Below are 27,810 nucleotides of genomic sequence, written 5' to 3'. Positions count from 1 at the left end.
GGTTGCTGTTTGACTATTGAGCTGCTAAATTCATAGTTAATATTCTCTTTTATTGAACCTTTATTTAATTATACTATTTTTGCTATTGATTTCAATATAACGCCATAGCCAAGGTGGCACAGCGGACTCAGGCACTGCATCTCAGTGGTTCGATTCCAGGCTGTTTCACAACCGGCCATGATTTGGAGTCCCACAGGGCGGTGCACAATTGGCCCAGCATCATCTGGGTTAGGTTTTGGCCTGGGATAGGCAGTGACAATTTGTTCTTAACTGACTTGCATAGTTAAGTCTTATTTAAAGGAAGTTATGTTTAAAAGTGTTAGATTTCGTTTTTTAAATAATGTATAGGCCTACTAATCATAGGGATAATTCAGAAAACTTTGGGTAATAGGCTATTTATGAAAACAGGTAATCGCCCCCTCCCTAACCGCCATTGTATGTAAAAATTAATCCGGATTGAGTACATTTTTTGGATTATTCAATACAGCACAAATTATAGTTCTGAGACTCCTAAATTAACTTTTTCCTTGCAAGCAGAAGTTATCTCCTCTGTATAACCAGGGGAAATAAATGTGTTCTGGATCTTCTCTTTAAGAATGTTTTTTTTAAACATTTTAAATCGCTACAGTAATTATTCAATGCTCTGGCGTCATACTTTAAAAAGACAGCAATGCGTCCAATCAGCGACAGATACCGGCATAATGTATGCACAACCCGCCCCCCGGGTATCTATTTATACAATATTGCAACACTGGTGTTTTACACTACAGACAGTGCGAGCTGGAGGTATAAATTTTCAAAACGGCTTCGGAATGGGTGTATCTTCCAGGTAGCAATTCGCTGAAAGGAGATGCGAATTATTCCTATTTGTAGATAGACACGTTTAGCGGCATACCGTTATCTGATTCTCTTCAATTGAGTTTGGCTGCAGCTTGAGAGCACACCATTTAGACTAGTTACCGGTATATTGCTGTCATCATATTTGACAGTGTTAAAAATCTGCACAGTCGCATCAAGAAATGACAGCAGGTACCAACATGACAGACATTGAATCTGATTCAAGTAAAGAAACGGTCGCTGCGGAGCCTGCAGAGGAGACACCAATGAAAGCAGAGGAAAAGCGCTCGGACGATGTTGAGGAAAAGAACGACAACGGGGATAGTAAAGGAACCATCCAGGAGCAGGTTCTCGTGGCTGTGGAGGAGCCCGAGTTCGTGCATCCAGAAGGAGGATGGGGTTGGGTGGTTATGCTGGCTGCAATGTGGTGCAATGGAGCGGTGTTCGGAATCCAGAACGCCTTTGGTATCCTGTTCATGTCCCTCCTGAAAGAATTCGGCTCACCAGAAGATGACGACCTCAGGTTTAAAACAGGTGAGTTCACAAATGGGTAGCGGGCACACGAGCACAGCAAGCTAGGTAGCCAAATACCGTGGTAGGCGTAGTGCATGCATAATCAAATATTTGTATTCCTTTTTGGCTGCATTTCATAAAGTGAAATTAATTATTGCACTTCATTGTATGGCTAAGCCACGTAAATGCATTCTGATTGGGCAATGGCATAAAAACAAAACAATAAACAACTAATGCATAATACAGTTACCGCACGTTCTACTCTAGATTGTTTTCTGTCAGTCGGCGAGTCGCGCGTGCGATGCACATGGCTGACTCATTCGTTGAACGTTAGCTCAATACGGTTCGTTTAGGGTGGCATTTAAATAACAGTCCGTCAGTCGCAAACAGCCAGCTAGCGTGCCAAATAATTTATATAAACCAGTGGATACTAGCTACATGCCTCGATTAGACGCTGGCCTCATTCAACTTTAGCTTTTCATTTTGGAAAGTTGTGTAAATCATGTCCAGCTCCCCGGTGCCCCCCTACGTTTAGGTGGCTACAGGTATGCATGGTTGCATGACAATCATATATATCTGTTCTACTCTTTTGTTACTTTACACCCCTCTCAATCGGCCCCTGACAGTAAAAGTGATTCATTGTGTGGTGGAAATCTTTGTCCACCCTCACTGACATTTGTCATTTATACATCTGCTTATGTTAGCAAAATTGTGTCTGGCTATCTGCATACTTCCCTTCGTTCCCATATGGCCATGTAGCCTATGCACAGACTACTAGGAACAGGGCAAGGGGCATATTTCCGCTCCCACTGACTCTCTCTCCAGTCTCAATGTGCATTCTTTGGCAGCTGCTCTTGCAGTGCATACAAAACTCATTAAATGTTCATGAAAGAGCAGGACCGCAGAATACCTTAGTGTTTCAGAAAAGAAGCCCATGAAAGATTGTGTTCTCATTTGGCTGTTAGTTAAAGCTGGAATCGTTAATGGTGACACTGCCACGTCCATTTGGGATATTACAACAAAGTAATTACTGCATACAACGAATACAGACCCCCCCTCACACGCGTTAGAACCGCAGAATATGTGTTGCAATTGTTTTTACTACACTGCTCATCTCTGTTTCTACCCTTCTCACTTCTGTTTAGTCAACAAAACAAAAACGAATGCGCCTGGGGTCAACCAGTGGTGCTGTTTCACCGTTCGGGATCTCCGCTTTAATGCATATAAATTACACTGTCATTTCATCCTTACAGTATTAAATAAGAAGAACATCCTTTGTATAACACAGGCATACCAGGTTGTGTGGTAGACCTGATTTAGCCCTGTCTGAAACAAATGACCACAGCGCTATCAGTTTCGGGGCCATTAAAATGTTAAAACATGCCTGGAAACAGTCTGTTCAGACAGACCGTGAGGTTGCTCAGTGTGTTTTTCTTTCCGTGGCTAAAGGTTCACCACTACCACATGGATAATGATCCTACTTTGTTTCGCTGTGGCTTCAGCCACCTGTAGCTGATGTTGTTGGAGGTTTCTGTTGATGTGTGAAGAGCTATGTTCCACGCTTTGATTAGGTTAACGTGTTAAGAAGACTCATTGTGTAGACTATGACTTTTTCAAAGGGAAGGTCATGCATCAAATGTAGGATCAAAGCTGGGAAGATGCACTGTCCTTGGCAGTGTTAATCATCATAGATTTGATAAGGCAATCAGTAATCACCCTTTTCCTCACATTGACATTGTTCTGATTATTAGGAAGATTTAGATGAATCAGATCCTGTTAACTGATAGCTACTAATCAAAGCATTCACTTAATCAAAGCATTGTCACATTGTAATTACAATTGATTATAATTCAAACTAAATCACTCATTGGTCATGGATTTCCTTGTTATATTGTTTTTCCTCAGTACCATACTTAGGCCTACTGAACTCAGATTATTCCCCCGCCCCAAAGTGTAAACCTAGTCCCTTCTTCCTCAGTCTGAAATGAGTAGCAGGCATTGCGTCAGCCTGCTTCAAGTACAGCTGTCGCCCGCCTTCCACTTTCCCTCGTAGTCCCTCTCCAGTTGTCAGATGTCTCACCTAGGGAGAGCCTGAGAGGAACATAATCCAGCTAGGCACACTGCCAGTAGATACAGGTCCCAGACAGTGGGGGTGCTTCTGGAACCTTTGGCAACACATACAGTGCATTCAGAAAGTATTCAGACCCCTTGACCTTTTCCACATGTTGCTACGTTACAGCCTTATTCTAAAATGGATAAAACTATTTTATAATCCTCAGCAATCTACATACACAACCCTATAATGACAGTGGAAACAGGTTTTTAGAATTGTTTTCAAATGTATTCAAATGAAAAAAGATACCTTATTTACATAAGTATTTTAAGACCCTTTGCTATAAGACTTGAAATTGAGCTCAGGTGCATCCTGTTTCCATTGATCATCCTTGAGATGTTTCTACAACTTGATTGGAGTCCACTTGTGGTAAATTCAATTAATTGGACATGATTTGGAAGGGCACACACCTGTCTATATAAGGTCCACAGTTGACAGGGCATGTCAGAGCAAAAACGAAGCAATGAGGTCGAAGGAATTGTCCATAGCTCTCCGAGACAGGATTGTGTCGGCACAGATCTGGGGAAGGGTACCAAAAAATATCTGCAGCTTTGAAGGTCCCCAAGAACACAGTGGCCTCCATCATTCTTAAATGGAAGAAGTTTGTAACCACCAAGACTCTTCCTACAGCTGGCCGCCCAGCCAAACTGAGCAATTGGGGAGAAGGGCCTTGGTAAGGGAGGTGACCAAGAACCCGATGGTCACTCTGACAGAGCTATAGAGTTCCTCTGTGGAGATTGGGAGAACCTTCTAGAAGGACAACCATCTCTGCAGCACTCTACCAATAAGGCCTTTATTGTAGAGTGGCCAGACGGAAGCCACTCCTCAGTTAAAAGGCACATGACAGCCCGCTTGGAGTTTGCCAAAAGTCACCTAAAGACTCTCAGACCATGAGAAACAAGATTCTCTGGTCTGATAAAACCAAGATTGAAGTCTTTGGCCTAAATGCCATGCATCACATCTGGATGAAACCTGGCACCATCCCTACAGTGAGGCATGGTGGTGGCAGCACCATGTTGTGGGGATGTTTTTCAGCGGCAGGGACTGGGAGACTAGTCAGGATCGAGGCAAAGATGAACAGAACAAAATGCAGAAAGATCCTTGATGAAAACCTGCTCCAGAGCGCTCAGGATGTCAGACTGGGGTAAAGGTTCACCTTCCAAAAGGACAAAGACCCTAAGCACACAGCCCAAAAAATGCAGGAGTGGCTTCGGGACAAGTCTCTGAATGGCCCAGCCAGAGCCCGGACTTGAAAATGTCTTAACCTGTTTTTGCTTTGTCATTGTGGGGTATTGTGTGTAGATTTTATCAATTTTAGAATAAGGCAGTAACGTAACAATGTGGAAAAAGTCAAGGGGTCTGAATACTTTCAGAAGGCACTGTATAATGTATATTTTGCCAAACTCTGGGTATGCCTTTTTTGGATTGCTGGTTGGCTGCCAGAGAGGAAACGGGAATTTCAATGCGTTCTTGTATGGCTGCAGAAGTAACAGGGAACATATAGGATGGGGTTTCTGGAAGTAGATGGATCATGAACATAGCAAGAAGTTTATCTTATTATCTTGTTGTAGAATACCAAAGATTAGCCCGGGCTTCATCAAGAAATTGAGTAATCTCTAACTGGTATTAAAACCTCCTTGATGTTAACACGAGCATACTCAATGGTCCCAATGGTGTTCAGATGAACTGGGACCTCAAATTAGCTGTCACTCAGGTAAAGTAGACTTTTTAAATTCACCCTAGACAACACCCATTTAGGCCTATCTATAAACTTTGATACACCAACATGAGCCCCTTGACCCCTTCCTATCCAGTCAGATCATAAAGGTGTTGGCTCTCCAGTCACCAGTTGGACAATTTCCTGTTAGGTGCTGTTTGTCTCAACAGTTGGACTAATGACCTCGGTCAACATTCATCGACGTCCTTTCTCTCCCCAACGTGGGGGTTCAAGGGGGGAAGATTATTGGGTTGCACAAATGCTACCTACATGCTACCTGCCTCTGTCAGGAAGTCTCCTAAGTAGAAGTGCAAAGGAAGGCTGTTGTTGGGAGGCCCATTGCTTTTACATGACCGGAGGCGTTGATATTAAGACTAGTTTAAATTGACGCACAATCAATCATCCTAATTGAACTTTGTCCCTTTTGTCTATGGAATTTCTTTCACAGAGCGAGGTGTTTTTAGATAGTGAAACACTAATTTATTTCCGTGTAACAGGGTAAACAATGTTGTTTAAAATGATTTTGATTGTATTGAACTCCATCAGATTGGCCTAATTTTACAAGCAATTCATTTCATGATGAATTGTGAGGACATTATTTGTAAATTAATTCTCAATGACCTGTCAGGAAAAATTGGATTGGATGGGAGATAAAAGAGACGCTTTCAGAGTACTACAGATATCATATCTTAATTTGATCACTGTTGTCGCAAACTTGTAGTGTATTCAATGTTTAAAAAGGCTTGTAAAGTTTGTAATTTCCACTTTAAAATTTCAGACTTGATTTACACTAACTCAATGTATCAACTCCTACAAAAATATCCATTAACCTTTTACTGCAGTGGGATAAATTAGGTTCACTGAGTGTTTCTTGGTAGTCTTAAATAATTCTACTTTGAAACAAAAATATGGGCCTGTACCATGTCAGATATAGAGTTGAAATGTTACATTTTGAGTTTGCATCCCAATATTACACTTAGTATACATCTCACACAACTCAAATATAACAAAGCTGTTTCACATAGAAACAATGGATTTTTGGCGGTAAAAAAATTACTTGTTTATTAGTTATGAAAAATGTTAATATAATTCCACCCATGACGCCATTAGGTCATTTGACTGAAGGGGTACTTATAATTAACATTTCCTGTTGTTGCAGGATTATTTTCCTGCTGTGAGAAACTGGTCACATTAAGATAGTACACCTGTATAATCAACCATGTAGTTGCACTTTTAAGCCTATACGCTATTACCAATTTTAATTTGTGCTGTTATTCAATCAGGGATTCTTGAAAGATGGGAAAATCCAACTTTTTAAAAACATTTTTCTTAATACAGTATTAACATTTGAAATATATATTTTGATTAAGTATCAGCCATCACAGTATCAGACAAGTCTCACACCATGTAAAGCACGTGTCAAACTCATTCTACAGAGGGCAGAGTGTCTGCGGGTTTTTGCTCCTCCCTTGTCCTTGATTGATGTATTAAGTGATTAGTAAGGATCTCCCCTCACCTGTTTGTCTAGGTCTTAATTGAAAGGAGAAAACAGCAGACACTTGACCCTCCATGGAATGAGTTTGACATCCATGTTGTAAAGTAACAACCTATATTTTTTTTCTAAATAAAATGCAATACACTGGATTTATTTCAACTCCATCAGACACAAAAGGCTTTTAATTAATTTATTTATTTATTGGCCCAAAAATGTTTAAAGGCCTCGATTGTTTCATCATAACATCGGATTATTAAAATATGTAATACAAATCTCACCTTTTGTTTTAAACAGCATTTATAAAGCAAACATGACTTCAATAGTTTAAGCATATGTTGCAGAACAGTGATTAAAATATTGACAAAAAGTGATCTTAGTGGGGTTAGCCATCAGTGACGGAGTTGACAACAGATATTAAAAACCATTCAATTAGGAATTCTCATTGGTCAAAACTGACATTTTTACCTCAAATTCAAGTAAAAAATAAAAAAAAAGGTAAAATATGGAAAATGATTAATTTGAAAATCTACAATTTAAAAACAACCATTCTATCAGATCTTACAGCACTCTGACAGAGTTGGAATAATATTTTTTAAATTCTGAGCTGATGTTATACGGAGTTGACAAATTGCATATTTATCTTAATTATTCAAGTGGCATACGTAGTAGAAATGTTTTTTCCTCAGTTGCTTTATGACTCTTAAAACCTAATTTAAAAAAGAATGAGTTATAGATTAAGATTGAACATTTTAACCATAAGGGAGATGGAGTTGACAGGTTATGGTGGTGATTTCAATATTGTTTAAATCGATCAAAAGTAGAGGTCTTTCAGGAGCATGCGTTGCCTTGTTGTACTACATGCAATCAGGAGATGAAGGGGTTGTTATGGTATAGCTGACCCTGCTCATTCCTGATTCATTTATAATTTTATACAAATCGGAGTTGACCAAAGCCCCATTTAAAAAAAATAATAATAATAATAATAATTTTTTTATTTAAAAAATAAATACATTAAGGAGTCAAGGTTGAGAGAAATATTATTTGTCAGAGAGGGCTATTGCAAGAAACTACATGAAATCCTTACATTTTTTTCAACTATTAAAAAAAAAGGGATAAAGTTTCCTAGCCAGACAAGGATTGTTAAGACTTTCAAGAATCTCTGCAATAATATATAAAAGTTTATCATTTATTTATATGAACTCATTTTCAGGAACAAAGACTAGCCTAAGTGTAGGCATGCACAATTTAAAAAAATATTGGTAGTGTTTATCCGACCTGTATTTCTCAACTGATGTGTTTTATATTGATAATTTATTGGATGCTTGCCATTATGAGATGTGCTCTAATTCTATGGCACTACGCATGACTAAACTGTAATCTTAAGCCACAGACCGGGTTAAAAAGTTTGGTGGACTGGCCCTCATCTGTTTAGGTAGATAGCTATGGGTCTAAGAAATTCTGTATGAAATACATTCTTACTGCTATTTGGGCCTCCTTGATGTTTAAACTAGCAGACCATTTTTTTTGTGGCCAGCCTGCAATTGTTCATGTAGGCTAGAGTTCTTGCAGTGTAAAATGCATGCCATTATGCTAGCGTTATCACAGTCTGTTCAGTTGAAATTATGATTCTTATTAGGATCCCCATTAGCTGACGCCAATGGCATCGTTTTACTGTGGATATAGATCATTTTGTACCCGTTTTCTCCAGCATCTTCACAAGGTCCTTTTGCTGTTGTTCTGGGATTGATTTGCACTTTTCGCACCAAAGTACATTCATCTCTAGGAGACAGAACGCGTCTCCTTCCTGAGCGGTATGATGGCTGCGTTTATACTTGCATACTATTGTTTGTACAGATGAACATGGTACCTTCAGGCGTTTGAAAATTGCTTTTTAGGATGAACCAGACTTGTGGAGGTCTACAATTACTTTTCTGAGGTCTTGGCTGATTTCTTTTGATTTTCCCATGATGTCAAGCAAAGAGGCACTGAGTTTGAAGGTAGGCCTTGAAATACAGGTCCACCTCCAATTGACTCAAATGATGTCAATTAGCCTATTAGAAGCTTCTAAAGCCATGACATCATTTTCTGGAATTTTCCAAGCTGTTTAAAGGCACAGTCAACTTAGTGTATGTTAACTTCTGACCCAATGGAATTGTGATACAGTGAAATAATCTGTCTGTTAACAATTGTTGGAAAAATGTCTTGTGTCATGCACAAAGTAGATGTCCTAACCGACTTGCCAAAACTATGTTTTGTTAACAAGAACTTTGTGGAGTGGTTGAAAAACGAGTTATAATGACTCCAACTGAAGTGTATGTAAACTTCCGACTTCAACTGTAGCAAAAAAGACATGGTGTGGGGTGGGGTGGCATTTCTTTGTGGGGCCGCACAGCCCTCCATGTGCTCGCCAGAGTTAGCCTGACTGCCAATAGGTACCGAGATGAGATCCTCAGACCCCTTGTGAGACCATATGCTGACACATGCACATTTGTGGCCTGCTGGAGGTCATTTTGCAGGGCTCTGGCAGTGCACCTCCTTGCACAAAGGCGGAGGTAGCGGTCCTGCTGCTGGGTTGTTGCCCTCCTACGGCCTCCTCCACGTCTCCTGATGTACTGGCCTGTCTCCTGGTAGCGCCTCCATGCTCTGGACACTACGCTGACAGACACAGCAAACCTTTTTGCCACAGCTCGCATTGATGTGCCATCCTGGATGAACTGCACTAGCTGAGCCACTTGTGTGGGTTGTAGACTCCGTCTCATGCTACCACTAGAGTGAGAGCACCGCCAGCATTCAAAAGTGACCAAAACATCAGCCAGGAAGCATAGGAACTGAGAAGTGGTTTGTGGTCACCACCTGCAGAATCACTCCTTTTTTGGGGGTGTCTTGCTAATTGCCTATAATTTCCACCTTTTGTCTATTCCATTTGCACAACAGCATGTCAAATTTATTGTCAATCAGTGTTGCTTCCTAAGTGGACAGTTTGATTTCACAGAAGTGTGATTGACACATTGTGTTGTTTAAGTGTTCCCTTTATTTTTTTGAGCAGTGTATTTATGATGCACCTCATAAAAGAGCTTGAACTGCCATGTCAGGGGAATTTAGTTAAAGAATAACTTCTTGAATAAATATATTTACACCCAGAGAAAAGAGCAAGGCATTCAACCTCAGGATTCAACTTCAACCTAACTATTGTCCAGGTTTGCTTATAAAAAAAAAACGACTTTTCATCAAGGTGTTGTCTGGGTGTTGGGACTGTGATACAATGCCAACCCCTCTTGGTCATTTGCCATATGTCTTAAAGGAGAACTTTACTTTTTAACAACCAAATCTGTGTAAATGGCATGTTATAGAAGTTTCCAGACCCCCTCCCCCCCCCCGAACCTTATCCGATACGTTCCATTTTGTGCGACTCAAGCCATTTCCCCTAATCAGCTGTGCAGGTTGGGTGTGTCGGTATACTATAAGGACACACCTGGCCTGCACAGCTCTGTGTAGGAAAATAGAATATAATGTTGCAGCTTAGATTTTTTTAAAACAACACATTTTATAAAAAAATATATAACTAAACTTCTCCTTCAAGAATGTCAGCCTGACTGTTGGCTAGGTTAGTTGGTCATCAGTGTGGGTCATTGCCACTCAGTTTAACTGACGTCATGGCATTTAGACATTTCCCCAGAGCTGTCAAATCTAAATGAAAATCTAGAGTCCCCTTTTTAATCCAATTAGTATGGTCCATGGTTACCCCTGCAAATGGGGGGCAGTGGTACAAGCCCTTTGCTTTGGCCCTAGGCTGAGCCCTCCTGGTGAAAACCGAATGAACGCCACTTGATCCCCATTCAACTTTCCAACTGAAAAGGATAAACAAATGATTACTAGCTAATCTAGTGGTATTAGTTGTGAGAGGATAGCGAGAGAGGAGTGATCACAGATCAGGTGACGTCTGTAAACTCACGGCATGTGTTTGTGAAGTACGCGCCCCTGACAGTAAATTATCCTAACATCATACTGGCTATCAGGAGGGGGACATGTAAATTCATTGTGCAGGTATGTCTCGACTGTGCTGTGGTGAGGAGAGGGCAGTCAGGGACAGCTAGGCTGTACTGGCCAGTTACTGTTGGTTTGATGAGGTGTTGCGCCCCTCATTGCCCCAGTACTATAGATCTAAGGAAGAGCACTTGTTCTAATTTCCCAGCAGGCTTCTATTCTGTGCTCTTCTGCCACAAGTGAGCTATTCAAAGTTGCTAGTTGAGTGTTAGTCAGGGTAATCTTTCTGCCGGTATATTGTGTGGTCTTCTATTCGTCATCCTGTCATGAGGTAGTAAATATTTCTCTCTAGCCTCAAAACAGCTCAGTAGTTAATGGTTTACGATAATCGTTAAGGAGATTTGCGTAGAAAAAAATACCTTCGCCTTTTCTGTGCGCTGTGGTCAGGGGTGTCATGCATCCCAGCAATCCCAGTACATTAAGATGGCTGCTGTGTGGTCTGTGTTTTTCAAATGCATGAAACAGATTTTTCCTGCAATCTAAATCCATAGAATTAAGCATGATGATTATGTCAAAAATGTATATTTTTCTGCATATCTTAGCATACCTTTTGAGCTGTCTGTATCCTCCTGACTTACTGTTGAAGCTCTTCCTCAGAAGCACACTTTTTGTAAGTAGTTAACGGTCGTCTCCAAGTTTAGCTGGAATTTAGACTGAAAGGATTTGACAAATGTGATTGGTTGACTATATGACATTGGCCTACGCTGCACAGAATATCAGATCTCAACAACTATTGGAGAAGTGTTTAACATCACCAGTAACACATCCTTATAGATATATATATCTATATCGCAGAACCAGTCAAAGGTTTGGACACACCTACTCATTCCATGGTTTTTCTTTATTGTTACTATTTTCTACATTGTAGAATAATAGTGAAGACATCAAAACTATGAAATAACACATGGAATCATGTAGTAACCAAAAAAAGTGTTCAAGATATATTTTATGTCTTGATGACAGCTTTGCACACTCTTGGCATACTCTCAACCAGCTTTACCTGGAATGCTTTTCCAACAGTCTTGAAGGAGTTCCCACAAATGCTGAGCATTTGTTGTCTGCTTTTCCTTCACTTTGTGGTCCAACTCATCCCAAACCATATCAATTTGGTTGAGGTCGGGGGATTGTGGAGGACAGGTCATCTAATGCAGCACTCCATCACTCTCCTTCTTGGTCAAATAGCCCTTACACAGCCTGGAGGTGTGTTGGGTCATTGTCCTGTTGAAAAACAATTGATAGTCCCACTAAGCCCAAACCAGATGGGATGGCTTATCTCTGCAGAATGCTGTGGTAGCTATGCTGGTTAAGTGTGCCTTGAATTCTAAATAAATCAGACAGTGTCACCAGCAAAGCACCCCAGCACCATAATACCACCTCCATGCTTTACGGTGGGAACCACACATGCGGAGATCATCCGTTCACCCACACCGCGTTTCACAAAGACGCATGTCGGTTGGAACCAAAAATCCCCAATTTGGACTCAAGACTAAAGGAATAATTTACAGTACCTTTCAAAACACCAGTCTCAACGTCAACAGTGCAGAGGCGACTCCGGGATGCTGGCCTTCTAGGCAGAGTTGCAAAGAAAAAGCCATATCTCAGACTGGCCAATAAAAATAAAAGATGGGCAAAAGAACAGACACTGGACAGAGGATGTGTCTGTGTCTGTCTGTGTCTGCCTGTGCCTGTCTGTCTCTGTCTGTCTGTCTGTCTGTCTGTCTGTCTGTCTGTCTAAAGTGCAACGTCACTGCAAAAGAGGCAGGTTGGAATATCTGACTGAAATACGGGGACAAATCAACCTCTTTTGTAAATTAGTGGTGTTTTGAATTTGTTGATAAAAGGCAGGACATGATTGTTTGGTTGCAGGACCAAGGGCCAGTATGTGGGACTGTCCCGCACAATCCAGGACATGTGGTCACCCTAATTCCACACCTAGCTTCTCCATTTCTGTCCCACTGACAGTGAGCCAAGTATCATCACTCAAAAAGAGAAAATCTCAAATGTGGATAAATATCCCTTTTAGGAATTACCATGATTTATTTCACCACATTACAATCCACCTTAGAGGAATTCTGAAGTAAATAAATCTTCATGTTCTCTCTAAGGTTCTGGTGAGATTAGAGTGAAGCCTGTGCCAGGCTTGTCTGGTCACGTGGCATCATGGTTCACTCCCCTACACAGTACACACAGGCCTAACTGTGCCCGCCCTCCTGCTCAAGTGCAACTCCACAGCCTGTGCCAAAGCTTAACACGGGGAGGCTTGACAGTTGGAAACCTGATCAGCCTATCATAGCGTTGGATGTTAGGGCGTGGGGAGCAATAAGCGAAGGCCCTGCCAGGTCACTGGCCTTCACATCTGTGTAATGGGCTTGTGCTCCAATCATCTCTCTCTCTCACTCCCCTAAAGGAGTCGACTTTGTCTCATCTGTCCTGGGCTCTTTGTGTACCTCCGACCAAATCTTTGGGCTACCCAAGAGCGCTGTCGAAAAATAGGCAGGAGAGAGCGTCCTTGTGAGACTAAGGTGAAGGGAAAACCGGCCAGCACTTCCCTCCATTCTATTGGTATAGTCACTTGATAATAAGATGGCTGAGCTACGGTCATGGATTTTATATTAATGGGATGATCTAGCTGTAATATTCTCAGTTTTTCAGAAACATGGCTTTTGGACAAGATGCCCTCCACCTTTTGCCATCAGAACAGACTCAATTCATCGGGTCAGGGACTCTACAAGGTGTCGGAAGCATTCCACATTGATGCTGACCCATGTTGACTCCAATGCTTCCCACATTTGTCAAGTTGGCTGGATGTCCTTTGGGTAGTGGACCATTCTTGAAACCACAGGAAAATGTTGTGTGAAAAACCCAGCAGTGTTGCAGTTCTTGACAAGCCTAGCACCTACCATACCCCGTTCAAAGGCCCTTCAATATTTTGTCTTGCCCATTCACCCTCTGAATGGCAAACATGCACAATCCATGTCTCAATTGCCTTTAACCTGTCTCCTCCCCTTCATCTGCACTGATTTGAAGTGGATTTAACAAGTGACATCAATAAGAGATAGCTTTTAGCTGGATTCACCTGGCCAGTCTGTCATGCAAAAAGCAGGTGTTTTGTATAGTCAGGTCACAACAACAAGCTAGCACTTGACGAACTGTACGAGGCTATGAACCATACACCCAGAGGCTGCTTTTCTTGTGATTTTTATTCTGCTTCACTAAGACACACGTGATGCACAACTTCTATCAACAAGTTTCCTTCACCACTAGGGGCGATAAAGACCATTGTTACTCAACCCACAAGCAAGCACACAAGGCCCTCCCCCGGGAAATCAGATCATGACTCCATAATTCTGCATCCTGTTTACAAACAAAAGATCCAACAGGAAGTACCTGTGACGCACCATAGAAAAATTGTCCACCATAGCAGTGGGTATCCTGTGAGACTGTTTTGCTAGTGCTGACTGGAATATGTTCTGTGACTCCGCCGACAGCATCGGCGAGCTAACCACCTCTGTCACCGGCTTCGTAAGGAAATGCATCTTCAATGTCATCCCCACAGTGAAGGTTCACTGCTTCCACAATCAAAAGCCCTGGATTAACACCGAGGTGCACGATAACTTCAGGACAAAGCGATCCGCTCTCAGGGCTACTGCAGCCAATCCTGAGGCGTTGGCTGAGGACACGACCGCGTACAAGAAGTCTCACTATCGGAACAAGGTGTAATCCTATTATACTGTCTCCGACGCTCGACGCATGTGGCTTTAAAAAAAAAAGAAAAGGTTTTTAAATGGGTCAACACTAATGGCCAGATGGTATTACAGGGCGTATCCTCAGGGCATGTGCAAAAACCAAACTGAACACAAGGGCGCTGTTTCAAACCCCACTGACACTCTGTATTCCGATGGTTAGCAATGCTAACAAGTTCATGTAAAATCCCATAGAGAATACGAACTAAATGCTAACAAGCGCATTGCAAACATTTTCTACAGTGTTTGATCTAAACTATACCAGTAACTCAAATGCTACACAGTTTGTTGTACGCACAAAACAAATATTAGACAGCAAGGCTCTTGATCCAGGAGGGGATTTGCTGCTGTTACCAAGCAAATGGGGTGGCAGGTAGCCTAGTGGTTAGAGCGTTAGACTAGTAACCGAAAGGTTGCAAGATCGAATCCCCGAGATGACAAGGTAAAAATCTGTCGTTCTGCCCCTGAACAAGGCAGTTAACCCACTGTTCCTAGGCCGTCATTGAAAATAAGAATTTGTTCTTAACTGACTTGCCTAGTTAAATAAAGGTTCAAATAAAATGCTGGATTTTGGAAGAAGCTAACCACTTAGCTAGATAGCTAATTAGCAAACTAAATGTGCATTTGGTTTGCTAAACTGCAGAGCATTTTAGACAATTAAGTTAATAGTTATTACCTGGCAATCATTTAGTTTTGAATTACATACTGTAATTATATCACCTAGTGCATGCTGATCAACAGTGAGTGACTCACAAGACAACGTACTCTAGTCATTGAGTGCTTGTAAACAAACACCACGCCACACATGACTGGGGACTCAACCTGGTCTCAGAGCATTAAGTATTATCCTGTATGTAAATCCAAGACGCCCCATTTTAGAATGGTATGGTTACATAAGACAGATGGTTACTTAAGGTAAAATCGGTTGGTCGGGGTGGATAGGTAGGCGTATAATGCAAACGTCTAGGAACCCAAAATGTTGCGAATTCGAATCTCATCACAGACAACTTTAGCATTTATCTAATTGGCAAATGTTCAATGACTTTTTAGTGACATTGCAGCTACTTAGCATGTTAGCCAGTGGAGGTTGCTGAGGAGAGGATGGCTCATAATTATGGCTGGAACGTATCAAATGGAATGGCATAAAACCACGTGTTTAACGTATTTGATACCATTCCGCTATTGACTGCAGGTATTTACTTAGTGGCTACAAATATTCACATTTAATAAGAACTTCAAATACATAGTTTCAACGTTATTGACGGTATTGAAAAACCATCCCGTTTCTTTTTCCAAATACCCCGGTATATGGTATACCGCCCAAGTCTAGACTGAACACCCTTTTTGGTAAGAGTCGACTGTGTGGCCACGCACATCGTTAAGTTTGCTGACGACATGACCGTGGTAGGCGATCACCAACGGCCTACAGGGAGGAGGTCAGAGACCTGGCAGTGTGGTGCCAGGACAACCACCTCTTCTTCAATGTCAGCAAGACCAAGGAGCTGATTGTAGACTACAGGAAACAGGAGCTGTGTACACCCATATCCTAATCGTCAGGGCCACAGTGGAGAGGGTCAAGAGCTTGAAGTTCCTTCATGTCCACATCACCAAGGGTTTAACATGGTCCTCGCACAGTTGTGAAGAAGGCACAGCAGTGACTCTTCTTCCTCAGGAGGCTGAATAGATTTGGCATGGCCCCTTAGATCGTTAGGAACTTTTACAACTGCACCATCGAGAGCATCCTGACTCATTGTTTCACAGTCTGGTATGGCAACTGCACTGCCCTCAACCGGAAGCACCTACAGAGTGTGGTGCGGACGGCCCAGAGCATCATTGGGGGTGAGCTCCCAGGCATCCTGGACTTACATGCCAGGCGGCTTCCGAGAAAGGCCTGAAAAATGGACAAACTCCAGCCACCCGAGACATGGACTGTTCTCTATGTTCCTGTCCGGCAGACGTTACCGGTGCATCAAGGCTCAGACCAAAAGACACCTAAACAGCTTCTATCCCCTGGCCATAAGACTTAATGGCTAACAACTACTGCTCCCACTCACACCTACACTGCTGCTAAAATGATTATTGATTGTAGATGTATTACTACCACTACACTGATGTTCATTGATTAGTGACGGCCGTTACCATTAGTATCTGTCTATCCTGCTACTTACTGATCACTTATGTACTGCTATTGACATGTACCGTGCCTTCGGAAACTATTCAGACCCCTTGGCCTTTTCCACATTTTCTTACGTTACAGTCTTATTCTAAAATGTATTAAATAAAAACATTTCCTCATCAATCTACTGTACACACAATGCCCCGTAATGATGAAGCAAAAGCAGGCTTTTATACATTTTTTCAAAAATAAAATACAGATTTTTACAAGTATTCATAACCGTTACAGCCTTGCGTTTTCTTGGGTATGACGCTACAAGCTTGGCATGCCTGTGTTTGGGGAGTTTCTCCCATTATTCCCTGCAGATCCTCTCAAGCTCTGAGAGCGTTGGGAGCGTTGCTGTGCAGCTATTTTTCAGGTCTCTCCAGAGATTTTTTTTTATTATTATTTTATTTTTTAACCCTTTTTCACCCCAATTTCGTGGTATCCAATTATTAGTAGTTACTGTCTTGTCTCATCGCTACAACTCCCGTACGGGCTCGGGAGAGACAAAGGTCGAGACGAAGGTCGAGAGTCATGCGTCCTCCGAAACACAACCCAACCAAGCCGTACTGCTTCTTAACACTGCGCACATCCAACCCGGAAGCCAGCCACACCAATGTGTCGGAGGAAACACCGTGCACCTGGCGACCTGGTTAGCGCGCACTGCGCCCGGCCCGCCACAGGAGGCGCTAGTGCGTGATGAGACAAAGATATCCCTACCGGTCAAACCCTCCCTAACCCGGACGACGCTAGGCCAATTGTGCGTCGCCCCATGGATCTCCCGGTCGCGGCCGGCTGCGACAGAGCCTGGGCTCGAACCCAGAGTCTCTCTTAGACCACTGCGCCACCCGGGAGGCTCTTCAGAGATGTTTGATTGGGTTCAAGTCCGGGCTCTGGCTGGGCCACTCAAGGACATTCAGAGATTGTCCTGAAGCCACTCCTGTGCTTAGGGTCATTGTCCTGTTGGAAGGTGAACCTTCGCCCCCAGTCTGAGGTTCTGAACGCTCCTCCATTGATCATCCTTGATGTTTCTACCACTTGATTGGAGTCCACCTGTGGTAAATTCCATTGATTGGACATGATTTGGAAAGGCACACACCTGTCTATTTAAGGTACCACAGTTGACAGTGCATGTCAGAACAAAAACCATGCCATGAGGTTTTCATCAAGGATCTCTCTGTACTTTGCTCTGTTCATCTTTCCCTCAGTCCTGACTAGTCTCCCAGTCCCTGCCACTGAAAAATATCCCCACAGCATGATGCTGCCACCACCATGCTTCACCTTAGGGATGGTGCCAGGTTTCCTCCAGACCTGACACTTGGCTTTCAGGCCAAAGAGTTCAATCTTGGTTTCATCAGAGCAGAGAATCTTGTTTCTGGTCTGAGAGTCCTTTAGGTGCCTTTTGGCAAACTCCAAGCGGGCTGTCATGTGCCTTTTTATACTGAGGAGTGGCTTCCGCCCTGCCACTCTACCATAAAGGCCTGATTTGGCGGAGTGCTGCAGAGATGGCATAACCTTCCCTAAGGACAACCATCTCCACAGAGGAACTCTGGAGCTCTGTCAGAGTGACCATCGGGCTCTTGGTCACCTCCCTGACCAAGGCCCTTCTCCCCGATTTGCTCTGTTTGGCCAGGCTGTCAGCTCTAGGAATAGTCTTGGTGTTTCCAAACTTCTCCAATTTATGAATAATGGAGGCTGCTGTGTTCTTGGGGACCTTCAATGCTGCAGATATTTTTTGGTACCCTCCCCCAGATCTGTGCTTCGACACAGTCTTGTCTCAGCGTTCTACGGACAATTCCTTCAACCTCATGGCTTGGTTTTTGCTCTGTCAACTGTGGGACCTTATATAGATAGGTGTGTGCCTTTTTCAAATCATGAAATTTACCACAGGTGGACTCCAAGATGTAGAAACATCTCAAGGATGATCAATGGAAACAGGATGCACTTGAGCTCAATTTCAAATCATAGCAAAAGGTTTGAATACTTATGTAAATAAGGCATTTCAGTTTTTTTTAATACGTTTGCAAAATTTTCTAAACCTGTTTTTGTTTTGTCATAGGGTATTGTAGATTGAGGGGGAAAAATGCATTTAATACATTTTAGAATAAGGCTGTAACGTAACAAAATGTGAAAAGTCAAGGAGTCTGAATACTTTCCCGAAGGCACTGTGTATATATTGCCATCATTATTTATATATTCCTGCTACCAGCCTATCACGCCTACACTGACACTCATGCGCACACACCCACCCACCATTTATACCGCTGTCATACTGTTTATTATTAATCCTGCTACCAGTCACTTTCTCCTAATCCCTGCCTCCATGTACACATCTTCCTAAATACTCCAGTATCCCTGTACATTTGGTACTGGCACTAATCCTGTATATAGCTTCCTTTTCTTTCTTTTCTTTTTTTTTACTATATATTTTTTTATTGAATACGGCCCTGTTGTGTAGGGTTTACACTATAAGCATTCCACTGTACTTGTGCATGTGACAAACTTGAACTTAAAAGGGTGCCAGTTGGGTTTATTATAGGTCCAAAGTCATGAAAAGCTTTTGGAGAGCCTAATGTTAGAGTAGCTGTAAAATAACTTTGCGTCAGCTCAAAGTCCCACAAAGCGTTTTTGTTGTGATTTTAATGTGAAGTTCAACCAGAATGATTGATTGACATCTAGCTGCTAGAGTAAACGGGTTCACCCATATAACGCTGATATTGTTTTGCCTAGCTATGGAACGAAAACAAAAACGGACAGGGAGACGGGTGAGATGATGCTGCTAACGATGTTTTCTCTAGATGTGAAATTGACCAGTTTTCAGGGATGAAACAAATGTTATTTCACTAGATCTCCTAGTGAGATCAAACTGTGCTTCTCTGAAAATGATAGTTGCTATGACTGCCCCCTGGTGGTTTTGACTGGCAAGAGCGTGAAGGGTCTGACAAGCCAGTGACCTGCTGGAATCCAGACCCATACTTGACCTGCTGCCCGTCGCCAGCATAAAATCAGTACGATAGACCCCAAACATGAACAATGAATCCGACGCAACTAAGATTGCATAACGCTGGGTCTGTAATTCTCTGACACGGCATTCCATCTGTACAGGTCGTCAGGTACGCCTCACTGAAAGTGATTCGACTTTTTCTGATAATTTGTAAATGAGGAAGTAAATTAGAATTGCGCAGCAGCCTGGGATCGAGATGTACGTTTTTAGGCCTAATCCCAAACCTGTCCCTCCTGGCCACGTACAGTGTTCCTCCTCAGGTTAATCTGCCAGCTGTCCTGTGCGTTGCTGGACCGAGCTAGTTCTCCCAGTCTGAGTTATATAGCTGGGACAGTGTTGCTTTCCTCCCAGTCTGGATCCCACGGACCTGCTGGGGAAACAGGAATCACGGTGGGGCCTTTCCTCCTTCTATTCCTCTCCTCCGTTACTCCCTCCATCTCTGGGGGGTCTCCAGCTCAGGTTCTCCAGGCCAACAGCAAGAGCTGTCTGAGAACAGACCACACAGGGCAAGCTATTTTATTTTTATTTTATATTTTAAAAAATAATAAAATTACACAATGGTTCCATGTCTGCCTGTGGTGGAGGGAGGGATCTTATCAAGCGTTGTTTTAGAGGAAACGCTTTGCATCGCTCTATCAGTCTCGCCTTCCTTATTCTGAGCTCAGCCATACAAAAGACAGGCATTCCCAGCCTTGTTTCAAAGTGGTGATTAACATTTACAAGCTATGGCTCTCGTGGGCCCTTGGGTTTAATTCAATACTTAATGCATCTGTTTACGGCTGCGACAAAAACTATAGCCTACTGGAGACGTGCACAAAAAGTGTTGGTATTGGCAGTTGGCACACATTTTTAAACGAATACGTGGACGAAAGCTCCTCAAATGTTTGATGATCAGTAAGCGGGTTAATGTTTGACAGAGCATTTGATCTGTCTCAAGTAAGCTTGACCCTGCGTTTAGGTGAAGGCTGTTGGGAGATGACGTGTATGAGTAGGTAAACACACTGGCGGAAAGCGCAGCAGCACACAGCCCACAGTGGCTGCATGAGCACCGGTCTTTCTTGGCTTCCCGATCATGATAGTTGACGTCAGCCCATAGCCTGAGGGGCTGGGAAAAGGACACCGACCTTTAGTGACCGAGCACCTACAGTAGTGCTTTGGAAACGGGTACAGCAGGAGTCAACAGAAGCTTGACCATATGCAGAACACTGAGTCCCTCTGCTCTGAACACCCCTATAGAGCAGGCAAATGTAATGCCTTCCGGCAGGGAAGGAGTGAGAGGAGAGGGAATGAGTGAGGCAAGTGCAGTGTAGTGTGTAGAGCAGACATGGGTTCAAATGATATCGAAAATCATTCAAATACTTTTAGCATTTGCTTTAGTCTTCATGCAGTGCCAGATGGACAGGGTTTGCACTTTTGGAACTATGCTATTGGTTCCATTGCACCAGGCAAGCTCTATCGGGACCTCATAATGAAGTGAGTTAAAATAGTATTTGAACCCGGGTCTGTGATTGTGTAATGTACAGTGAGGCCCAGGTGTGGACTGGAGTAGTGGACTGTGGCCCTCTATGGGGGCTGGAGGATTAACCAACCAACCGCTCTAATTATTGGTGTAATTGCTAGGAGCTCTGATAATGTCATGATTGGGTCTTTTCTCATTACTGCTGGGCTTGTCTGGCCTGGAGGTGGGTGTGTGGGTAGGAGGCAGTGCCAATGAAGCACCAGACAGGAGAGAATGGAGCCGCTGGCAGCCTAAGCCGGGTGTTATAACATTTGTCAGAGTAACACCAAGGTGCTCAGGCCGAGCTGGACAATATTGGCCCTCCTCCAAATGGAGACTGGCTTCCTGTGAGCTAAAATTGGCTGATCAGTTTAGTTCTGTAATGACATCTCTCCGATAGTTCTCTCTCAGACCGTGTCTGTCTGTGGGGACTGGGGATGACTTGTCTCTGGTCGTTGTCAAACCCAAAGAGCCCCGTTTCCTTGGCAACAACAGCACAGATTTTGACTGCTTTCATACTATTGGTTAGTGGTCTATTATAATACTGAATCTGAGAGAAACTACAGATTTTTCTTTTTCTGGGCTGAATCATAGAGATTTGTCTTCAGATTCTGACATGTTTTGAAGAGCCATATGTGTAATGTCTTTCCATGACGTCTGTGTCTTACAGCAGTAAATACTCTTTTGTGGGCTGAACGCAAAGGGAGAGGGTTTTAACAACTGCTGTAGTTGTTTCAGGATTGTGGCCGTTACTTTCCAACTCCCCTTGGGGCACATTTAACATGAGGGCCTGGCCTGCTATGTTCAAAAACATATGGAGCCTGGTGTGTTAAACCCATTAACCCTACTCTAGTCTACTCTCCTCCTCCTCTCTTGGATACATCTCTGCTCCAGTCAGTTAGCCTCAGTCTACTATTTGTCTCTCTGTGAAACCAGAGGCTTTATGTTATACAGATACTGTACAGCACAGGTGTCAAACTCATTCCACGGAGGGCCGAGTGTCTGCGGGTTTTCGCTCCTCCCTTGTACTTGATTGATGAATTAACATCACTAATTAGTTAGGAACTCCCCACACCTGGTTGTCTAGGGCTTTATTGAAAGGAAAAACCAAAAACCTGCAGACACTAGGCCCTCCGTGGAATGAGTTTGACACCCCTGCTGTACAGTAACAAGAGCTTAGTCGTTCTACAGTTACAGTACACAATCTCTGAGTCAGTCTTCCTTCGAGTCAGAGGTGACTGGGTCTAAAATTAGTCCGACAGGCTGATCATAATGCGACGTGGCTGTGCTGGCTGGTGGTGTTGAGGCTGCGTTGCTCTGGCGCTGTGCTCCATTTACTTCCCCCCTGATGGAGCCCTGACTGGGGCTTATCCTGAGATGTCTGGGCTGCAGCATGGGCTGGGCTGGGATGTGTGAGCCCTGCGGGACGGGTCTGGACCTGGGCCAGTTTGTCAACATCAAGCAGCTTAGCCTCCCCAGATCAAACCCAGGAGCAGGGACCGAGGCCATGGTCAGGACCGACGGGGTCGGGTCGGCTAGAGTTACTGGGGCAGCCATGCCAAGCAGCTCCTCATAGGAGTTAGCTTACTTCTCTCTTTCCAGCTGTTAGCCTACATCTCTGACCATACTCTGAAACCCCTGTGTAGTTATGTAATAACATGAACAAAAAGATGTAGCTCTTATTATTTTTTTGTCGACAAAGCTGAAGTGTAATTGAGGTTGCGTTTTCATGCAGTTGTGGGCTACGTCACAACCTACTTCTGGGATATTGTAATCTTTCTAGGGAAAGTAAAACCAGCCCAGTGAGCACCGCCTGACACCGAAGTCCATGGATGTTGAAAAGACGTTGACATTTGGTCCGTCCGCCCTGTCGTTGATTTCAATATCCAGTCATCCACAGATGTCTTTTCTTTTGGGGGGGGGGGCGGTCTGGACCGGCAATGATTTTACCGTCCACAGACATAGACGTATAATGGCTCTTATGAGTTACTGAGCTGAGCTCCACATGAAGACAGATTAGCGTTACCCCTTCACCCCCTAACCCCCGATCACTCTGCGCTAGGTTACACTTTATATCAGGGGAGTGGTAGTATAAGTCATACTGCATGGGAGACTAGTCTTGGGAATGGTGTGTCTTATAGAAAATGAGTGTTTTAACAAGCCACAGTATATGGATAGAAACCTAAAGAAAGTCATTTAATATTCCAACCCACACGCACACAAACATACCATATAGAATTGCCAGCTTCAGATCTGTATGTCTTCCTGCCTCAATTCCTTGAGGCATTGGATTTATAGCGGATTTACTGCATGTCATTAGTGCTCCTGCCTTAAGCCATTTACCCTATTCTGGTTATCGTCACGTGTTTGCACAACCGTAGTCCGTTAGACTTGCAAATGCAAACAGTTTGAGCACCATATGTTCATAGATTTGGTATTCTATACCCTCCTATAAACTATTGGATTAGCATGGCTGCGGTTTGGATCCTACCCGTCTGTGTTGCTTTATCATTTTCACTATAATACAAATTTGACTCTTGCTCTGATTTTTGTTTTAACCGCTTGAGCTTGTTGAGGTGTTGATGACCTAGTGGTTCTAAGGACAAGGTTGGTAACCGTAAGAACAACCAACCTAGTTTCAAAACACAGTGCCACACAACCTGAGGTTACAATGAAATGACACCTCGACAGTATGTACAGTTAAAGATGGAAGTTTACATCACATACACTTAGGTTGCAATCATTAACTAGTTTTTCAACCGCTCCACAAATTTCTTGTTAACAAACTATAGTTTTGGCAAGTTGGTTAAGACATCAACTGTGTGATGACGCAAGTAATTTTTCCAACAATTGTTTACAGACAGATTATTTCACTTATAATTCACTGTATCACAATTCCAGTGGGTCAGAAGTTTACACTAAGTTGACTGTGCCTTTAAACAACTTGGGAAATTCCAGAAAATTATGCTTTAGAAGCTTCTGATAGGCTAATTGACATCATTTGAGTCAATTGGAGGTGTACCTGTGGATGTATTTCAAGGCCTACCTTCAAACTCAGTGCCTCTTTGCTTGACATCATGGGAAAATCAGCCAAGACCTCAGGGAAAAAAATTGTAGGCCTCTACAAGTCTGGTTCATCCTTGAGAGCAATTTCCAAACGCCTGAAGGTACCTCGTTCATCTGTACAAACAATATTATGCAAGTATAAACACCATGGGACCACGCAGCCGTCATACTGCTCAGGAAGGAGACTCCGTCTCCTAGAGATGAACGTACTTTGGTGCGAAAAGTGGAAATCAATCCCAGAACAACAGCAAAGGACCTTGTGAAGATGCTGGACGAAACTGGTACAAAAGTATCTTTGTCCACAGTTAAACTAGTCCTAAATCAACATAACCTGAAAGGCCGCTCGGCAAGGAAGAAGCCACTGTTCCAAAGCCGCCATAAAAAAAGCCAGACTACGGTTTGCAACTGCACATGGGGACAAATATTGTACTTTTTGGAGAAATGTCCTCTGGTCTGATGAATCAAAAATAGAACTGTATGACCATAATGACCATTATGTTTGGAGGAAAAAGGGGGAGGCTTGCTAGCTGAAGAACACCATCCCAACCGTGAAACACGGTGGTGGGAGCATCATGTTGTGGGGGTGCTTTGCTGCAGGAGGGACTGGTGCACTTCACAAAATAGATGGCATCACGAGGAAGGAAAATTATGTGGATATATTGAAGCAACATCTCAAGACATCAGTCAGGAAGTTAAAGCTTGGTCGCAAATGGGTCTTCCAAATGGACAATGACCCCAAGCATACTTCCAAAGTTGTGGGAAAATGGCTTAAGGACAACAAAGTCAAGGTATTGGAGTGGCCATCACAAAGCCCTGACCTCAATCCTATAGAAAATTTGTGGGCAGAACTGAAAAAGCGTGTGCGAGCAAGGAGGCCTACAAACCTGACTCAGTTACACCAGCTCTGTCAGGAGGAATGGGCCAAAATTCACCCAACTTATTGTGGGAAGCTTGTGGAAGGCTACCCGACACGTTTGACCCAAGTTAAACAATTTCAAGGCAATGCTACCAAATACTAATTGAGCGTATGTAAACTTCCGACCCACTGGGAATGTGATGAAATGAATAAAAGCTTAAATAAATCATTCTCTTTACTATTATTCTGATGTGTATGTAAACTTCCTATTTCAACTGTACGTGAGCTAAGCTTTCCTCTCAGTGTAGGTAGGATAGCACACTCTACTTGTTGTCAGTGTGTGTTGCGGACCTGTGTTCAAATACGTGTATTTGAGTATCTGGTATTTAAAATAATTTCTGTGTATTTGAGTATTTCCAAACAGATTAAAATATTCAACTACTTGTCTTTTCAAATCAAAAGATATCTCAATAATACTTTGAATGTATTTGAAATAATATTTGAACCATGAGCCCGTGTCCACAAAGCATCTCAGAAACGTCTTTAAAACCTGTTTCAAGACAACAAAAATCCCAGCTCAGAGTATGTTTTAGAATGTTGTTAAGACAATGCCCTGACAATCTGAGCCAGGAGTAAAATAAACTCCTAAAAGTTTCTCAGCTCGTAATCACGACAGTTTGAGATACTGTAAAGGAAAGTTAGTGATGACGCTCATTGACATTGGTTATTCCCCATCATTTGCAGCAATCTGTGAATCGCCCCTGGCATTGCTATCATACCAGCTCATTTATTGCCTCGAGGGAAACGGTGATCATTTTCTGCAAATCTCCCAATTTAGACAGGCCCATTGGGATGACAATGGACCCACATATTAGGCAATTCTGGCATTTGGCAGAATTTCCCAATGGCCAGTCCATCCCTGGTAAAACGTTTGATATAATTTTCGCCTGACATGATCACTTTGCCTACTCTTAATTATTGCCTAATATGTTGGCATGCATCTTTTGTATTTCTTTTTAACCAATTCTGATGCTTGTTAAAAGTAGAATTTTGATCATATTCCATATCAACACACGTCACTCCCATTTAACAACTCCAAGTCACTTGCCTTTATTGCATACCGTACAACGTTTGAAAGGTATATCATTTCATCTAACACAATCAAAGAAACAAAACGTGTTTATTTATTAGCCAAGTGGTTTTAGGCATATCGTGACATCGTTGTCAAAACTGCAAGAGACACTGTTGCATGTAAGTCTCTAGATTTTTCATGTTTTGATCTTAAAGAAATATCAAAACATTATTTTAACAACTCCAATGCAATTGCAGGTGTCGCAGGAACCACTCGCTGCATTTTTCTTTTATCAAGACACCTGCTGGTAACTCGTAACTGGTTAGGACCGCTCATGAGGGTGTGCTAAATATGTCAACTAAGTGGGACTATTATGGGGCTTCATGCATAGCTTTTATTCTTACTCATACGGTTAGGAGTAAAGGATCTCTATTCTCAGCACTTACGACCTAGAGTTCTATAAGTGTGGCTGAGGTCTCTTCTCCAGCCCTGGGCTGTTTGGTGTCAGGGGAAGCCTGTCCTGACCTGTACCCGAAAAGAGAGCTCATGCCATGGCTACCTAGCTAGTTTCCATGTTGCTAGGCCTAGAATATATTATGAGTGGCTTTTTGTTTGACGAATGAAGAGAAATCCTCTGTTTCAACATTGAAAAGTGGTGATATTGGATTCTCTGCTTTGCCATTAGCAGTTACTTTCCATTGACTTCGGTTAATAAGTAGCCAAACCCTCAGCTAATGGTCTAAAATGTGAGGTTTTTAGTGTATTTGCTCAATTCAGGTCCTAGCCACTATCTTCCATTAACTAGAACCGTTGGGCGTCCTGTTTAGAAACTGTGTGCAGCTAGCTACTCTTAATGTTACTGCTTACTGCCAGGGAAGAGCCTAGAGGGTGGACAGACAGGGACTCACCATGTGAAAAGGACAAACATTTCATCCTGTTTTCATCCTGGGCTCAGTCTGTGAATAACAGCACTTGCGTAAACAGAATAACTGCCATATTAGCAAAATCTATAAAAAAAAATAATAATAATTGCTGCTCAGAACTGCTACTCAGAGTTATTAAATAAATTGCATAATAATCACGTGGAAATGATTTAGATGCTATGTAGAGCTATAAATGTCTTCGAGCAAGAGTGTTCATTGACCTCCACTGAAAAGTCCATCAATGTGCCCTCCTTAGTTGCGCAGTGAGGTCTTGCAAGAGGGAGATGCAAGCCCAGGGTAACTAAGTGTGGGGGGATTGTTTCTTGGCGTCGGGTAAGGTAGCTCTGGTTGCTGCTGGGTTCACTGGGTTCACCATCCACAGTCTCCGAGCACAGCAGAGGGAGAAGGAGAGGGGGGTTGGGAAGTGAACAGAGGAGACTTAGACCAGCTCTGACCAGTGTCTGTCTCTGTCTGTCAGTGACTGCACGGTTGGGGCCTCCGGCGCTAACAGGATGTCACCTGGAAAAGAGAGCATCATCCTGATATTACATTTTCAATTTGGAATTCTTCCCTTCGTCTGAAGTGTAAATGCTTTTTAAATGGGGAAAGCCCACAGATGAAAACGGGACAGCAATTTCCTGTTGTCTTTTGTGACATTCTTCTTCGTTTTTGTTCAGTTCGGTCCATGTATTACAGAATGTAGGCTAAAGTGGTATGATGTCTGAGAAAATGTGAGACAGACTCTTAGAACATCCATAGAATGTCTAGGAG

At 42.8% G+C, this 27,810-nt stretch overlaps 1 protein-coding gene across 1 annotated transcript in view; it reads left to right on the top strand.

The window, feature by feature from the left end:
- Positions 1 to 750: 750 nt before the first annotated feature.
- LOC129825012 (monocarboxylate transporter 10-like) overlaps positions 751 to 27,810 on the top strand; it is a 55,622-nt gene continuing 28,562 nt past the window's right edge. The window contains exon 1 of the mRNA XM_055884646.1: positions 751 to 1,371. Coding sequence (XP_055740621.1) covers positions 1,020 to 1,371 — 352 coding nt within the window. The 5' untranslated portion in view covers positions 751 to 1,019. The remainder of the gene's footprint in view (positions 1,372 to 27,810) is intronic.

The sequence above is a fragment of the Salvelinus fontinalis genome, chromosome 27, assembly GCF_029448725.1.
Source record: "Salvelinus fontinalis isolate EN_2023a chromosome 27, ASM2944872v1, whole genome shotgun sequence".
Taxonomy (NCBI): Eukaryota; Metazoa; Chordata; class Actinopteri; order Salmoniformes; family Salmonidae; genus Salvelinus; species Salvelinus fontinalis.
The sequence above is the reverse complement of the archived record's forward strand: the minus strand, read 5'-3'. Positions and strand labels throughout refer to the sequence as shown.